This window comes from Emydura macquarii, unplaced genomic scaffold (assembly GCF_026122565.2).
Source record: "Emydura macquarii macquarii isolate MOO-44397 ecotype Brisbane River unplaced genomic scaffold, CSIRO-AGI_Emac_v2 contig_1002, whole genome shotgun sequence".
Taxonomy (NCBI): Eukaryota; Metazoa; Chordata; order Testudines; family Chelidae; genus Emydura; species Emydura macquarii.
Window position 1 is genome coordinate 1,855,487 of NW_027131139.1, and position 17,317 is coordinate 1,872,803.

The window sequence follows — 17,317 nt, forward strand, 5'->3', positions numbered from 1 at the left end:
GGGGTCTAGTGGTTAGAGCAGGGGGCTGGGCATCAGCTCTCCTGGGTTCTATCCATGGTTCTGTGAGGGGAGTGGGGTCTAATAGTTAGAGCAGGGGGCTGGGAATCAGGACCTCTGCAGTTTAGTCCCAGCTTTGTAAGGGTCCAGGAGTTAGAGCAGCGAGAGGGCACCAGGATGCCTGTGTTCCACTTGAATTTTTTTTCATAATACTGGAGAGTTATTTTAGTTGTACGCATGTGTCTGTTCTGCAGCACCTCGCGCAGCCACCAACGTCACAGCATGGGCACAGGGCGGGTAGGACAGAATGTCTGAAGAAAGAAATAAAATGAGTGATGGATGTGGCAAGTGGGGAAGCCAAGCCTGACACGCAATTCCAGGCAAAGAAATGCTTGCATCTGCAGCCCCTCCTCGTGCCCTGTGCAGAGAGGCTGTGCTAAAGGCAGGACCCTGGACTGCTGGAGACACAGGTTCAGCACCCCCTGCCGCATGGGGTGCTGCGTTATTGTGGAACGGGGGCATTTAAAAGGCCTGCAGGTTTTCACCTTGCTGGACATCATGGAAAAAATGGTGGTCAGGGGAGGGGCCCTGGCACTGGATTTTGGCGGTGGTGGAAGGGAGCTGGCACACAGCTCCCTGCAGGGCAGCTCACCTATTTTGCATGGGGCGTATTTCGAGAAAAGTCACAAGGCCCCAGGCCCTGCAGACACTGGCTGGCTGCTTCATGTAACACACGGGCTTCATGTAACTGTCTGGGGCTGGCGGGACTGGTGGGCAGGCAGGGCTGAGTGTGACACCCCGAAATACACACGTAGTGATGGAGTGAGTATAGGGGTGTCTCACACACACAAGGGAGTGTAGGGGTGTCTCTCACATGCACATGGGGGACAGTGGGGGATCTCTCTCACATGCACACAGGGGAGTGTAGGGGGATCTCTCTCATGCACACACACATGGGGGAGCATAGGGGGATCTCTCTTGCACACACATGGGGGAGTGTAGGGGGATCTTTCACCCGCACACAGGGACAGTAGGGGGATCTCTCTCGCACACACACGGGAGTGTAGGGGGATCTCTCACACACAGTGTGTGTGGCAGTGCAGGGGATCTCATTCTCAGACACATGGGGGATGGGGGATCTCTCATGCACATATACTGGGGGAAACACAGGGGGATTACACAGCTGTGTGGAAGGGCAGAGGGATCTCCACACACAGGTGGGGGGAGATCTCTCTGTCATACATGGGGCAGGGGGAAATGCGGGGAATCTCTCAGTCTCTCTCTCACACACACACCCACACACACCACAGAGGGGCCAGCCCAGCCGGAGGCCGCAGTGCCTTGGAGCTGTTCCCCACCCGCAGTCCCTTTGTGTCTCTTCCCAGCAGAATGAAGTGGCTTTCGCCTCCCGACATGTGCAGCCCAGACAGCAGCAGTCGGGGTGGGGGAGGGTGTACCATCTCCCTGCCTGTGTGTGTGGTGGGGGGGGGGGGGGACGTGGGGGCTGATGGGTCTACGGAGCCCCCCTTGCTGGGGGATGGGCCTGCAGAGCCCCCCATTGCTGGGGGGGGGCTGATGGGCCTGCAGAGCCCCCCGGCTGGCTCCCACCCTTCTCCTCCGTGCGGGCAGGTGCTGGCTCCAGGCGATGGGTGCGGGGGGGGGAGCCCCACGCTCCGCGGAGGAACTAACCCCCCCCCGCTTTTGCCCCTGCCTAGGGCAATTACCTGGCCGGGAGCCCCGCCCCCCGCGCTGACTGACAGCCGCCGGGATCACATGGGGGGCGGGCGCTGGGCTGGGCAGGCACCTGGGAGCCGCCGCGGCCGGGCCGGGGCCGGACTCGCAGGAGGAGACGCGCCGGGGATGCGCTCGCCGCCGGCCGCCTCCCCATCAGCAGCGGGCGGGGCGCCGGCCCCCTTCGCCGTGCAGCCGGGCCGCTGAGCCGGGCCGGGCCGGGCCATGGTGGCCGCCGCCCCCGCTGCCGCCGCGGCGATGAGGAAAAGCTTCCTGGTGCCCGAGATCAAGCCCCTGGATCAGTGCGACTTTCCCCGGGCGCGCAGCGCCGCCAGCCTGGCCTGGGTGCTGGCCAAGGGCTACGGGGGCGCAGGTACCGACCGGGGGGCCGGGCACGGGGGGCGGGGTAGCGGGGGCTGTGCTGGGGGGCGGAGAGGGCAGGTACACGGGGGGCAGCTGGGAAGAAGAGGGGGATCCGGATTAGCGGGGGGAGGGGATCTGGATTAGCGGGGCTGGGGGGCAGGTGGCGGCAGGGGGGCCTGGGGATCTAGCGAGGGGGGATCCGGATTAGCGGGGGTGGGGGGAGGCCTCTGAAAGCTGCGGAGGCCTGGGAGGGGGAAGCCCCGGCTATGGGGGGCAGGGAGAAGAGGGAGTCTAGATTATATGGGGTGGGGGCGGCAGGTCGAGGCCAGAGAGGCCCTGATTCCAGGGCGGATGGGGGCAGATGGACAATCTGGATTACGGGGTGCGGGGCAGCGAGGGGTAGTCCGAAGTGTGGCTGCAGGGGTGGGGGGAAGGGACGAGAATCCAGAGTACGTGGGGGTGGAGACTCGGGTTGTGGGGAATTTCCTCTTCCTTGTCCCCTGGCCGCCTCTGTGCGAATGCAGGTGGCTGGTTTGGGGATACCTGGGGGGCATTGACCCCCCCCTTTCTGTCTGGGTTTGGCTTTGGGGGGAATTTAATCACAAGCCCTGCTACTCACCAAGGCCTCCAGGCTGTTTTCAGGGGGGTGGGTCCCTTGTGGGGTGGGGGAGACCGTCTCTGCCCCCCATTCCTGATCCTTCTGTGGTGGGGGAGCCCTTAGACGCTGCAGGGGGGGGTGGTGACAGGGTCACTTGGTGCTGGAGGGAGGGGGGAAGGGAACAGAGGAACCCCCCAGCTCCACAGGCCTGCCTGCTCTGAGCTGGGGGGGGGGGGAAGGGATCCCTCCCCCATGCCATAACCCTGCCATGCCGCTCCCTGGCAGGGCCCTTGTTTCCCTGAGCTCCTGCCGTCTTGCCTGGCATCTGGCTGGCTCCGTAAACGCCCAGCCCGAACAATAGGCTGGGGTTTTTACCCTCCATCTCCGTGCTCAGAGAGGCTTTTTCTGGCCCTGGTGGGACGGGGTGCTCTGTGTGTGTGTGTGTGTGTGTGGGGGGGGAAGTGTGGGTCTGTCACCTGCAGTGCAACTCCCCCACCCGTGCATGCCCACCCCAGCGGTGACCCATGAAAGGGCTGCCTGAATAGGCAGGAAAATGGGGACTCTGGGAGTGGGGGGAGGGTTATGCGTGCTGGTCCGTTTTCCACCCCCCCCCCCCAGCCCTGTCTGCAATCTGTTCCCAGGCCTGCTCTGTGATTGGAGGCAGGGGAGGATGCAGAAGGGCTGGGATTTAATCTCCATGTATTTGTCTCTTCTTTCGGCTGCCCCTGGCTGGCTCTTCCTGCGGCCCCGGGTGGGCAGGTGTCTCGCTCTCCCCAGCCCCGGCGGGCGAAGGGTTTTGATTGAGGGCCGTGTTTGTGTGTGATCTTGGGGAGGCCGGGGGGGGCTGCCGTGCCTCATGCCCCCAGCGCCATAGTCTGCAGCCCCTCTGCATTGTCTGCCTGATGACGGGCTGCTGGCGAGGCCGGTGCTTTTGTTGCGGTCGGTCGGTTGGGCGCAGGGCCTGGGTGGTGGGAGCCGTGGTGACGTGTGGCTAGGTGAGATCACACTGCTTTAACCCTCTGCTTGCTGCCGCCACGCGCCAGGCTGTGGCCAGGGCAGCGGGTGGCTGGCTGGCGCTGTGCCCCGCCCTGCCAGGCCGTGACACTGGCTGTGTCCGGTGGCTTTGGCAGGTGTGGCTGTCAGACCACGGCTGTGTGTTGATGCTGGTGCTGGACAAGCCCAGTGCAGGGGGAATTAGCCTCCGGCAGTGGGGCTCCTGCTGGCCTGTCCTCGCCGCTGATGCGGCCCCACGGGGAGGCAGTTGGCTTGCCCTGCCTTCCAGGGCACCCGGCTAGAGGTGGCACCTGCCCTGGGACGTGTGGCTCCAGGAAGCCAGGGCTGGCCAGGCCCTCTGAGCGAGGAGTGACTGCAAACGTTGCCTGGGGGTCCCAGAGACTGAATCTGGGACAAGAAAGGGTCCTTCTGTGCGGGAGCTTCACGGGGAACCCGAATTGTCTTGCCCCGTCAGTGGGGTTAGGCCTCGTGTGCCGGGGAAGGGGAGGCACCTATATCCTGGATCCAGAGTGTTTGGGCTTCCCCTGGCCTTACCCAGCACCACCTCCCCCGGGCCCCTTTGGCAGGGCAACATGCTGCCCCCAGGCCTGTGGGGAGGCCCTAGGCCTGACCACGGGACTGGGCTCAGTTGCCCACTAGGATCCCCCTCCCTCCCTCCATGTAGGGTCCCGCACCCAGCTCAGTCTGACCTGATGTCCTAGGAGGCCCCGGGGATCAACGCTGGGTGGCGATGGGGAGGCGCGACTGAACCTTCCCATTCGGGGCTCTCTGTTCCTGCAGCCCCCCAGAACGGTGTCTTCTCCCCTGCCCATTCCCCTGCGCTCCCTACATCCTTGGTCCCCAGTCAGCCATGGGGCTCTTCTGTCCCTGCCTGGCCTCTGATCCTCCCCAGATGGCTGGCGGGGAGCAGCTCTCCTGCAAGCAGGCTGGGGAGGGGGTAGGGCCCCCAAGCCCCCTCTACACCCTGTCTGCCTGGGGGAGGAGATCCTTTCCCCTCCTAGTGCTGTGTGGCTGGGAGGGGGAGGGGTGGTAGGAGTCAGGGGGGGAGGGAGGCTGGCCGGGAGCAGTGCACCCCCGTTGGGGCTGGGGTGCGTGCTAGCAGCTGGGTGTTGTGTGTCGCAGACGCAGCCCAGTCCCGGGGGCGGGAAGCCCCAATTACTAAGCAGTGGGCTGGTTGGAGGAGGGCGTTTGGCGGAGACAGCTGACCTGGAAGTGATGTGGGAGGGCCTGGTGGCTGGGCTGTAGCCCAGGCAAATGCTTCTGGAGGAGGGCTGGTGCTCTGCGTGGGCTGGTGCTCTGCGTGGGCTCTGCCCTGTGGCGAGGGGGCAGGGGGGAGCATTGCCAAGGCCATGGGAGAAGGAGGAGCTAGCGGCTCTGTGGCCGCTGTACAGGAGTTGCACACTTGCTGCTAGGATGCAGCTGACTCTGGGGTGAGGTTCGGCAGCTCAGAGGAAGTGACGGGCAGGTCCTGCCCTAGCTGGGTGTTCCGGGGTTGCTGACAGTGGGGTCAGGGCAGGCTGCAGGGTTGGCCAGTCTGGTTTGTGCATGGAGGGAGGGGGTCCAGCTGAGAACAGGTTCCCCCTGTCCCTGCCCTTCTGTGTCACACACAAACAGCCCAGGCAGGAGCCTGCGTCATCAGTTTTGGACCCAGGCCAGGGTGGCCCTGGCGGGGCAGTGCCAGGTTCAGAGTCCAGGCGCTGCTGGGAACTGCGTGCTTATCTTCGCTCTGGGCAATGCCAGACACCTGCTGGCAGCCCCGCTGCCCTGAGCTGGGGAACCCAGATGGTGCCCGCTCGGTGTGCTGTCTTCCCCCACCCCCCCGGTCCGTATTCCAGCGCTGAAGCCTGGGTGGGTTTTGGGCTGGCTGTGGAGTTCAGCACTACAGACCAGTGGAGCGGGGTGTTGGTGTCTGACGGGTGCCTGCAGGTTCTGCCTGGGGGGGGGGGGGGAGCTGTTGTGCTGGCTATTGAGTGGTCTCCCCCTGCTGAGATTAAGGGACCCTGTTGTGCCCCGTGCTGCATGGACACCTAATAAGAGACAGTCTGTGCCTCAAAGAGCTCCCAGTAAGTAAAGTGTAGAGGGGAAACTGAGGCACGGAGGGGCAGCCCCACGGCAGGTCAGTAGCAGAGCCGGGAATTGAACCCAGCAATCCTGACTCCCAACGTAGAGCTGTCGCCACCAGACCCCACTGTGCCCCATAGGCCAAAACTGTTCTCGCCGCTGTCTTATTTGGCCACACTTAACTGAGGCCTGCGGGGGCCAGGCCTGGGACACGGTTCCTTGGCGTGTTGATGTCAACACCGGCAGCAGCGCCAGCCCCGGACGAGTCCTGACAGGATCCTGGCCCAGCTGCTCCACGGCCATGTTCAAACCTGGTGATCTGGGCTGGGGCGGGGACTCCTGGCTGCTGAATTCCTGCGGTGGGAGCTGGGAAGGGAAGCGCGCCGGTCCCGCTGTGATCCATGCCAGGGAGAGCCAGGGCGAGATGCCTGGCTATGTGCGCGTGTCCCGCACCCGGATCGCACCGACCCTTGGACCGGCTAATCTGGCTGTGTCCCCCCCGCCATGCTGTCTGTGGGGCGGCGGGTGGAAGAGCAGCTTCCCGCTGAGCCTCCCCTAGACAGCTGTGCCTGGGGGGAGGGGGGCTCTGGCACCTGCTGGAGGGAGGGGGTGAGGGGGGCCGGGGGGTTGTGGTATGAGCCAGTCCAGGTGGAGGTGGGTGCCCCGTAACCCACATCCCCCTCCCCCAAGTTGTCTGGCTCCTTCTGGGGGTGGAAGCAGGGGCTTCTGGGTATCTTCTCAGGGCAAAGGGACAGCATGGCAAGGGCCTGGGGGGGGGGGGGAGAGCACCCTCTGCCCCTGTGTGCCTTGCCCAGCCTGGGGGAGGGGAGGGAGGGAGCCTCTGTATTCCCCCCCCCCCCCCCCCCCCCCCCCCCCCCCAGGAGTGGCTGCTCCTCATCAATGAAGACAGGTCAGTGATTGAGCCGCCTGGATCGCTGGGTGAATGGGGCGCACGCAAACACGCTGCCTTTTCGTCTGGCCGGCTGTGGACGCGTACCTCTGGGGACAAAGACCGTAGGCCAGACGCACGGCAGGGGGGACTCTGTCCTGGGAAGCGATGCCTGGGGATCGGGGGAGATCATCAGCTCGACGTGAGCCCCCCCTGCCATGCTGCGGCCAGAAAGGCTGACGTGACCCTGGGACGCAGGGAGGTTATTTTACCTCTGCGTTTGGCACTGGGGCGATGGCTTCTGGATTCCTGGGCCCAGGTCTGGTGCCCCCGATGAGGGAGGCTGTTGATGAATGGGAGAGGGGTCGGAGAACAACTCCAGCATAGACTCCCATTGCTCAGGCTGTTTAGCTTAGCTAAGAGACGGTCACGGGGTGGTTTGATTTCAAGCTTAGAAGGACCTACCCAGGCGTAACTGTCCAGTGCTGGGCTCTTCAGTGCCGCAGACGCAGTCTAACGTGAGCCCCTGGCTGGAAGTTGAAGCTAGACAAATCCAGAGCGGGGAGAAGGCCTGCATTTTTAATGGGGAGAATAATTAACCACTGGAAGATTTACCAAGGGTTGTGGTGGCTTCCCCAGCACTGACCGCGTTTCGGTGATGTTTGGAGGGTTTTCTAAAAGCTCTGCCCTGGGAATGATCTCGGGGCTGCTCTGTGCCCTCCAGGAGGTCAGACTAGCGGATCCTGATGGCTCTTCGTGGGGAATGGCGCTTCCCTTGTGATGCCCAGTGCCCTGGCAATGCTGCATTCTCCCTATGGGGAACAGGGGCTTCAGGGTACCTCCCCAATGGGGAGCGCTGTCCTTCTCTAGCGTGGAGGTTCTGGTCCCACCTCGGGTGTTGGAGCCAGTCGGGGTCTCCCACTGGGGGCAGCGGTGCCGGCACTGCAGGGCGTGGCTTGTTGCAGCTTCTACTTGCCTAGTGTAGACAGGCCCTGTCAGCCTTTCCCCCCCAGCAGTCCCCTGCCCCAGGCTGCCAGCTCTCTGGAGTCGGGGTCTCAAGGGTTACAGGGGTGCTGGCCCCTTGGCAGTGACCACGTGGTGGGTGGGTGGGGGCGGGGAGGGCCACTCTGCTATTTTTCTCTAATCCTGGCTGCCCAGCTGCGTGCGGCAGCTCTCAGCCAGCGCCTGGCACAGCCTTAACCCCGGGCCTCCGCACCCACCGCGCCCTCTGCCTCTGGCTGCCCACACCTCCTGTTTGCAGGGGCCACCTCCACTTCTTGGTGCCCAGCTGCTGCCCCCACTCCTAGCACAGCCTGGGCGCCCGGCTGTGAGCAGGCCCAGCTTGGTGGGGGGGTAGGGGGGGCCCTTTCTCCAAGGCCCATGTCTGTGCTGTGCCAGCGCACACCCTTTCCTCCCTGGGTCCCGCCCCCCCCCCCACCCTGCCCCTGTCCCCGAGCCATCGGGCGGCAGGGCCCGTTGGGACCAGTTGTCTCTGGGGCCCGTGCCTTGCCTTGGAGCTGAGTTTCAGGCCTGGCTCCTGCCAAGCAGCTGGGTGTCTCCCACCATGTGCAGGCCCCTCGTGCCGTGACTTCCCAGGCGCCTGCACGTGCCTCCTGCGGGGCGGGACGCTGGCATGTCACGGGCAAGCGTTCTGGCTGGTGTGGTGGGGGCAGGGCACTGTCTAGCGGGTTAGAGCCGGGGGCTGGGAGTCAGGCCTGTATCTAACCACCCCTTCTGTGCTTGTCTCCCAGTCAGTAACCATCCTCCCCATTCCCCCCTCCCCCCCCGGGGTCTGGCCTGGTGATGGTGGGTGCGGTGGGGTAGGGGGTGGAAGGGGCTGCTGGGGTCCTGCAGGAGGCTGCTGCTTTCCCAGCTGGCCGGGGCATGGAAGCCATGCTGTGCCCATCCCAGGACGTGCCATGTTTCCAGCCAGTCCACTCGATGCCCGCGTTTGGGGGGGCCCTGGCTGGGCAGGGGGCTGCTGGAGCGGTGTTGCTGATTGGTCGGGAAAGTCACACGGTAGCATTCCCATTGGACGAGTGCACAAGTGTTCCCACCATGACGCTCACGGCGTGTCCTGGGTGCAGGTGCCGCCTGAGTCTCCCTGCCCCTGGCATGGCCTATGGGTGACTGGGGCAGCAGCTGGGCGTGGGACACAGGGCGGTCTGCACCCGTCCCGGGGCCTTGATTGTGTGGGTCAGGAATCCCCCAGGATCAGGGCCTTTCTTTGGGCCTGGCTCCTTGCAAGGCATTGGCCCCTCCAGGGCAGGCACACGGGCTGCCATCTCCTGGCAGAGGGCAGAACAGGACGTGGCGAGGGGGCTGACCCCGGGTTGCTGGGAGGGCGCGTGCAGGGTGGCGTGGGCAGCCGGGTGAGCTGGCTACGCTGCGGTGGTGGCTGCAGGGCCAGCGCTTTGGCAGCTAGGAGTGGGGGTGGGGGGGGGTAGGCCTGTGGGTGCCTGCGTGTGCCAGGGCCTGCTGTCCCGGGGTGACTGCCCGTGTGAGTGTGGGGCCCCGGGGGTTCCCTGTGTTGACAGACTTGAGGAGCTCGATCTGTTTAGCGTAACAGGAAGGTTAAAGGGTGACTAGATTCCAGTGCCGAGGCGGGGACCAGCTGTTGGCTGCGGGGCTCGTCCATCCCGCACACAAAGGTCCCACCTGACCCAGGCTGCAGCTGGACAAATTCAGCCTGGAAATAGGGTGCCTGTTTTCACTGGGGAGGGCAGCTGACCGTGGGGACGGCTCCCCAGGGCGGCTGGTTCTCTGTCGCTGGAGGGGGATGAACTAGGCGGTCCGGCGGCCTGTGCTGTCCAGGTCGGACTAGATGATCCCAGTGGTTCCTACTGGCCTTGGAGCCCATCGGTCTGCTCCAGCGGTGGGGGCTCTGCATGGATCCCCCCCACGCTGGCTCCCAGCTGCACACTGAGGGCCGTGTCCCTGCCTCACGGTCTGCAGGAGGCTGGGTGGCACCGTGCCCTGGTCCCAACCCCCATTACAGCCTGGCCCAACCCGGCCCACCCGGAGAGCTCTGCAGATGAGGCCAGTGTGCTGTGGGTTGATGACTGAGAGATCCTGGGGGCTTGGAGACTGCTCACTGCCCCCCTGCCCCGGGATTCCCTCCCTGGGTCCCTGTGCGCCGGGGCAGGGCTGTTACCCAGGTGCTCAGAGCAGGTCTGCCCACTCCAGTGCTCGTGAAGCAGGGGGGGAGCTTGGGGGTGGGGAGTACCCTCTGGGGGGCGTGGGCAGTGCTAGGCCCTGTTCCCCTGACTCCCCCCTCTAGGCAGCCGCATGTTCTTGGCTCCCATCTGCACGCCTGGCAGGCTGGGCCTCCTGCCTCTGCGGCCGGGGCTGTCTCCCAGCTGTGCGCATCTGAGATACAGCTGGGCAGGCTCCGGGGTGAGGGAGGCCTGGCGCCCGCCCAGCATTGCTGCGTTCTCCTCACGGCCTTGCCCAGATAAGCGGCTCAGGCAGCGGGGTGGGATTAGCTTGCCGGCTCATGTCGCCGGTGCTGGTAGCACCCGCATGCAGCTCCCAGCGCAGGGAGGCAGCCACCTCTGGGGTGGGATGTGGCAGCTGCACAGATGTCTAGGGGAGGAAGGGGGCAGGGGAGGGCTCCTGGGGGGATTGGATCCTTGTTTCTCTGCTGCTGTTGGCAGCTCCATGCTGCTCCCTTGGGGGCTGGTATCTGAGCCCCACAGCCAGCGAGAGGGCAGCACCACAGAGGGGGAGGAGCAGGGCTATGCATGCCAGCCCCCAGCTGTGTCACGCAGACCCTTTGTGTTGATTCCTGGGCTCTTTCCCTTTGTCCCAGGCCTGTTCTCCCTGCACTGCACAGACATCAGGGGCTCCTTGGGAACCAGTGTCTGAGCCCCACAACCCCCCGCTGTCCCAGCCCTGGGCTGCTTCCTCCCCTAAGCCCAGACACCCAGCTCCTTCGCTGTGCGGCAGAGACCGCTGTGGGGTGTGTGATGTGTAGTGGGGCTGTGTCCCGTTGTGCTAAGCCAGGATCACGTAACTACGCCTGGGGGGCTGGGGTGTTCGCACCCGCATTTGCCCCCACCCCATCCTGGGATCTGCCTGTTCCCAGCGTTGGGTGCTGGAGGGGCAGGCGGGTGTTGTGGGCCCAGTGCCATGGGGGGTGTGGTGTCTCCACGCTGGAGCCGCCAGTCCCATGCGCAGCAGGGACTCTGCCGTCAGGTGATGCTGACTCAGCCGTGTGGGCTGCTCCACCTGTTGCCTGGTGGTGGGGGGGGGGGAGGCATTCTCCCTGCTCAGGAATGTCCTGCCCCCCCATCCCGCGTGTGTGTGTGTGCTGACGCACAGCTTGTGTTTCACGTCCTTTCTGCATAGAAAACAGCCTCAGGAGGGTTGATCTCATCCAGCCCCTTGTGGTGGAGGGGGGAGAAGGACTGTAGGAGACTGTGTACCCTGCGCCCCCCCCCCCGCCACCTTGGACATAAATGTAGGGGTCATTAGTGAGGTCTAGGAGTGAGTGGGGCAGAGCCAAGGACAGAACCCAGGTGTCCTGACTCCCAGATGCGCACGCACGCGCACACACACACACACACACACACACACACACCCCAGCTGTAACCTACCAGATCCCACGTCCCTCCCAGAGCTGAGGACAGAGCCCAGGTGTCCTGACTCCCGGGCTGCCCTGCTGAGAACAACCTGCTGATGCTGGGGGGAGCTGTGGCTCCAGCTGGATTATTGATCAGTCCCATTCCCCCCCCAATGTGGGCCTGGTGTGTTTGCACCCAGCTGTGAGCCCCTCTCCCCGGGGCTGGCTGTGGCAGGGGGCTGGCACTGTGACCTCCCCATCTGTGCCCCAGGTTCCATCAGTCCAGGTGAGCCTGTCTCAGCCTTGGTGGAGCCCCTCTTGCGCTGACAGGGGCAGTGGTTGGGCTGGCAGCATGCGGGCAGTGGGAGGGCTGGAGCATCCCAGCGATGTCCTAGTCCCCGCACTGCAAGCAGGGACTCTCCCATAGTTGGGCAGGGGCCCATTCTGGCAGGGCAGGGGGTGGATTTGAACCTCCCCCAGTCTGCGGGGTGGAGGCAGTGTGTGGAGAGAGGTCAGAGGCCATGCCGGGGAGTGCGGGGGATGCTACGATGGGAGGTCTTGTGTATCAGGCGGTCTCTGGTTAGTGATTTTCCCCCTCCTCCCCTGCTGCGGCATGGGGTGAACTGCCTGGGCATGGGCAGGGCTGGCACTGCAGGGACTAACGGGGCAGGCAGGGCCTGGAGGGGAAGGGGGGTGCTGGCTGTAACCTACCCTGTGCTGGGCTTGGGCAGGGGACGAGATGCGGAGAGTCTGGAGATGTTGGGAGGGCGGGGGGAGGAAGCAACGGGCTGGGGAGGGCCTCACGGGTGGGTGGCTCTGAGCCCTGGCTGGTCCTGTCAGTACTGCTGGGCGGGGGATCAGAATAGGGGGCAGAGAAGGCTGGGGGGGTCTGGGCTCCCAGGAGCCGGTGCAGGGATCCCCCAGGGCCGGGGAACCAAGGGGCTGCAGCTGGGACCCTCTGTCCCGGCTCCAAGGCCAGGAGGCCACACTGGTGTGGTCCCAGCACAGGCTGTGGCTCTGATGGGACACGGCCCTCGCCGGGCCACGGGCAGCCAGGGGGCTGTGCTGAACCCCCCTGGATGAGACAGGAACAGCCTGGAGCCACGCGCGGCTGGGCTGGGAGAGCCCTGGGAGCTGCTGACGTGTGGCTGGCGGTCGGGCAGGACATGGGTCCCTTCCAGCTGGGATGGCAGCTCCTCTGCCCCAGGGCTGTGGGGGGAGCGTCCTGGCTTGGAGGGGGCATGAAAACAGGACTCTGCAGTGCAGCAACTGGGCTGTGCCAGCCTCTCCCATGGGATCTAGCCCCACCCTGGCGTGAGCTGAGGTGATCAGGGTGCGGGGGGTGTTGGGGGATGAGGGGGGGCTGGGCTGTGCTCTCTGCAGCCTCTCCTGGCTGCTGTTTTAGAGGAAGCCCAAGTCCGAGGGCTCCCTGGTGCTGGAGGGGCCGGCTCGGGTGTAAGTGCACTCCGGGGGGCTGCAGGGGGCGGGGATCACCCCTCCCCAGCTCTCATGCTAGCTGCTGTGACCCCCCCAATCCTGATGCACGCCCCCTCCCCCCCATGCCTGGGAACCCGTCGGCTCCACCTGCCTCCGCCCAACGCCCTGGCAGGCTAGGGGAGGGAGGCAGCGGGGCTGTGGCCCGTGGGAAGATGTGCCGGCCCTTGCCTCTCGTACGCCAGGACGTGTCTGTACAGGTGCAGCGTGGGCGGGGGGCCGCTCCCGTCTGGGGGCTGGGAATCAGGGTGGGGGGCCAGGCCTGCTGCCGTGCAGCCCCAGGGGGGCAGGGGTCCCCTTCTCCCGCACTGACTGTTGGGAAACCAGTTCCTTCTCCAGCATCCCTCCTCCTGCCTGGGTCGGGGGGGAAGAGGGGGAGGAAAGGGGTTTCCATGCCCCCCAGCTGCTTTGGCAGCAGGAGTGGGGTGGGGGCTCTATTCATCAGCAGCGGTGGTGGGGAGGGAATGAGGGGGTTCATAGCGAATCCCCAAGGAGTTCAGCTGGCTGGCACTTGGCAAAGCATCTCCCAGGACCTCTGTGCATGGCCCATCCAGGGGCCGCTTCCCCCTGGACGTAGCTCGGAGCCGGGAATCCTGGGTTCAGTTCTGGCCTGGGGGAGGAACAGGGAGCCTGGACTCCTGGGTTCAGTTCCTGGCTCAGGGGGGGCGGAACTGGGTTCTGTTCCTGGCATGCTGCTTCCCCAGGAACTGCGTGCTCTGGGGGATGGGAAGGGCCGGGGCTATCTCTGGGGGTGTGAGGGAGCTGACAGCCTCTGTCCCTGAGGGGTGCTGCCCCGTGTGGCAGGGAACCTCCGTCTCCCTGCCCGCATTGGTCCCCAGCCCTGGAGGGGGGGTCGGGCTCCATGGTCCGACGTTGTCTCACGGGGGGAGGGCTGAGGCTGGGCTGGCTCTGAGCAGAAGCTGGATGAGGCATTTCCCCCGGTGGGGAGCCCCGAGCCAGCCCATCGCCCAGGCTGGGGGTGCTGAGCGCTTCCTGGGGAGCTTGGAGTGGGCCTGGGGTTTAGCAGAGGGCATGCTTTCTGGGGCAGGTGAAGTTCAGTATGATTTGGATAGTGGCACCTGTGACCTTTGCAGCCGATACCAGGCCGGGAGGGGGTGCGAGGGCTTTGGAGGATGGGATTAAAATTCAAAATGGTCTGGACAAACTGGAGAAATGGGCTGAAGTGACTAGGCTGAAATTCAATAGGGACAAATGCAAAGTTCTCCACTTAGGAAGGAACAATCGGCTGCACACAGGAAAATGGGAAGTGACTGTGCAGGAAGCTGTCCTGCAGAAAGGGAGGAGGGGGGAGTTTTCCATACTGGATCACAAGCTAAATGTGAATCAACCCTGTAACACTGGTGCAAAAAAACCAAACCTCCTTCTGGGCTGCGTGAGCAGGAGTGTTGCAAGCAAGACCCGAGTAGTAATTCTTCTGCTCGGTCCGTGCTGACAAGGGCCCAGCTGGAGCGTTGTGTCCAGGTCTGGGCGCCACATTTCAGGAGAGATCTGGACAAACTGGAACAATCTCAGAGAAGAGCAGTCCAGAAAACACGAGCTGGGAGGGAAGATTGAAAAGCCGGGGGGTTAAGTCAGGAGAAGAGACGGCTGAGGGGGTGTGACAACATTTTCAAGTGCATAAAAGTTTGTTACAAGGAGGAGGGAGAAGAATTGGTCTTGTTACCCTCGGAGGACGGGACAAGGAGCAATGGGCTTAAACCGCAGCAAGGGCGATTTAGGTTGGACGCTAGGAAAATCACCCGGCCTGTCGGGTAGTTCAGCGCTGAATGAATTGCCCAGGCAGGCTGTGGGATCTCCGGCACTGGAGACTTTTAAGAGCAGGTCGGACAAACACCCGTCGGGGAGGGGATGGGGCTAATGACCTCACAAGGTCGCTTCCAGCCCCTGTGATTCTCCGATTGGGGGAGGGGGGAATGTGGCACTGGGGGACTTTTGGGGCTGGGTGAGTGGGGGGCTCAGTGGGGCTGTGGAAGGATGGGGGGGCCAGGCCAATGGGAGGCCATGGGGATGTGGGGGGCTGTCAGTGAGATGGACCATGTGGGGCTATGGGGGGACATGGGTGTTCTGGGTGAATGGGGGGCCACGGGAGATCGGGCGGGTTCTAGGGGAACGGGGTGAGTGAGGGCTCCCCAGCAGCTCCTCACCCTCTTCCCCGTGCAGAGAAGGTGCCGGACGAGCTGCGCGACCCCTTCTACACGGACCAGTACGAGCAGGAGCACATCAAGCCGCCTGTGACGCGCCTGCTGCTCTCCTCGGACATTTACTGCCGGGCCTGCTGCCAGGTGCTGCCCCCCGACGATGCGGCTGCGCCCGGCCCCAAGGACAACGCCGCCCTGCTGGCGCTGCTGGGGCGCCACGGCCTGGCCCCCACCTACCAGGACAAGCCCGTCAAGGAGGCCGACCTGCGCCAGAAACCCATCAAGATGGTAAGGACCCGGCCAGGTCAGGGGGACCTTCTGGCTACTGCTTTGGGGGTGCCAGTTATAGGGGGCTGGGGAGGGTCCTCCAAACAGCTGGGCGGGGCAGCTTCCAGACTGCCCCTCCCCCCGGGGTGTCCTGTCCAGGGTCTTGCTCTGCAGTTCATGGAGAGGTGGCCTGTGGTGGCATCTGGGTGGGCAGGAAGAGACAGATGCTGGGAAGGGGGGCGGGGCGCTGTGGTGCTCCCTGGAGTGGGCATCTTATGGGGCAGGGCATGAGCCTGGCAGTGGGGGAGGGAATAGGCCCCCTGGATTGGGTGGATCCTCTCCCCTCTCCCCCCACCATCCTGGCGGCTGCTGCTGGGACGTGCGCTGGGGCTGGGATCCTGGCTGGCACCTGCCCCACGGCTGCTGGGTGCTGAGCTGGGCCCCTGCCCCCCCATGCGTGCTGGAGGGGGACCTTCAAACCCAGAGAGGGGCCCCCTCCCCTCTTCAGGCTGGGCGTCCGGGTGTCAAAGGCAGAGAGGGGCTGGTGCCCCGTGTGGGGTTCATGCTGTCGGGGGGGCAGGGGCCCTGTGCGAGTGTGAACCTGGGGGTGTGGGGATGGGGCTGTGAGCGCAGGGCTCCTGGCTCCGGAAAGTCAGGTCAGCTCTGCCGGGAGCCGTGTGGGCTGCTTATGTCCCAGAGGCTGCGGAGGGAGGGTCTCGCCAGCCTGTTTAAATCCAGGGGTGATTGGGTGGCATGGGGGAGAGGTCTGCTTCCTGGAGACTCGAACCCAGCCCGCGTGGGGTGACTGGGGGGGCCCAGCTGTTGGCGCCGCTCTGCTAGCAGGTGCCTGATGGGAATGTGGGGTGCTGAGCTGGGCTCTGGTGGCTGGAAACGCTGCCCGGGTGCTCCGGCCGTGGGGCTCCGGCTGCGGGGGGGTGTGTTGGATCAGAGCACGGGGGTGGCATCCGGGCAGGGCGTGGCGAGGGCACAGCCCAGTTCTCTGGGTCACACACAGCGCTGGGAAGGGGCAGGGGGAATCACCGCCATGTGGTGGGACCTCATGTATGCCCCCCCAGCAGGGCTGCCCGGGGAGGGGGCGGGTGGTGCCCTGGGCTCCTGGTAGCTGCCTCCAGGCCTGATGCCCCATGGAGCCAGCTGAAGCCCCTGTGGGGGGGCCCTGCAATCCCCGTCCCTGACTCCCATGGGGCTGGGGGGCCAGTCTGCCCAGGGCGACCACGTTGGTCTGGCATCCCCTCCCCCGCTGCGTGGCCCAGCCTAGAGCGGGCACTGAGCGTGGCCCCGGCTGTGGGAGCTGATCAGAGACGGTCCTTCCAGCCCAGACTCCATCTCTGCCCCAGCAACGTGCATCGGGCCTGGTCGCCGGTGGCTGCTGTGGCCAGTAGCAGAGCGTTCCGTGCCAGATGTACAGAGCCTCTCTCTCCCTGTGGGGGACTCAGCTGTGGGGGCGGGAGGGGTGTCTCTGCCTTGCCTGAAGTGTGGGTGGGGGTTTCTGACTTTTGTGAGCATCTTGCCCAGCTAATGGAGCTGCTGCTGCCCCACTGCTCACAGGGAATATCCCAGTCCTTCTCTGACCCTCTCTGGATCCAGTGGCAGGCAGTTCCACAGGCTGACTGGGGCCCATCTCTATTGCCCAGCTGGTGTTTCCTCCAGTCAGCCTCTCCAACTTGCTGTCTCGTGATGTCACAAATCCCTGCCCCCACCCTGCTCTTGGGCTGGGGGAGGGGCAAGCATGCATCTTCCCTCCTCCATCTTGCTCAGACACCCCCCCTCCCCCCCCAAATCTGTCTAGGCCAGGGAAGGCTGAGATCCAGGTCAAGGGATATTAGCTGCCCTGCTTAATAATCCCAAGCCTGGCTAATGGGACTCCCCCCCCCCCCCCCCGGTCACCTGGCAGGCTCTGTCTGACCCAGCTGTTCTCCGGGGGGCGGGAGGGGACCCTGCTGCCTGCCCAGCTGTTGGAGCAGGGCTCCAGCTGGGAATGGGGCCTCTGCAGCACCCTGAGTGGTGCCTGTGCCTGGCATGGGGGATGGGCTCACGTTAATGATTGGCGAGCTGCTCTATTAGGCAACGGGCAGCTGCATCCCTGGCGGGCGGGGGGCCGGGCAGGGTGGGGAGCCGGGGGCGGGGAGCTCCAGTACCAGTGTTGGAGCCACGCTAAT

At 64.8% G+C, this 17,317-nt stretch overlaps 1 protein-coding gene across 4 annotated transcripts in view; it reads left to right on the top strand.

Annotated features, from left to right (window-relative positions):
* The first annotated feature begins 1,799 nt into the window (after nucleotides 1-1,799).
* CAMSAP3 (calmodulin regulated spectrin associated protein family member 3) overlaps nucleotides 1,800-17,317 on the top strand; it is a 33,420-nt gene continuing 17,902 nt past the window's right edge. For all 4 annotated transcript variants that reach the window (XM_067544629.1, XM_067544631.1, XM_067544630.1 and 1 more), the window contains exons 1-2: nucleotides 1,800-2,101; nucleotides 14,893-15,158. In XM_067544629.1, the coding sequence (XP_067400730.1) occupies nucleotides 1,954-2,101; nucleotides 14,893-15,158 (414 nt within the window). In that variant the 5' untranslated portion in view covers nucleotides 1,800-1,953. The remainder of the gene's footprint in view (nucleotides 2,102-14,892; nucleotides 15,159-17,317) is intronic.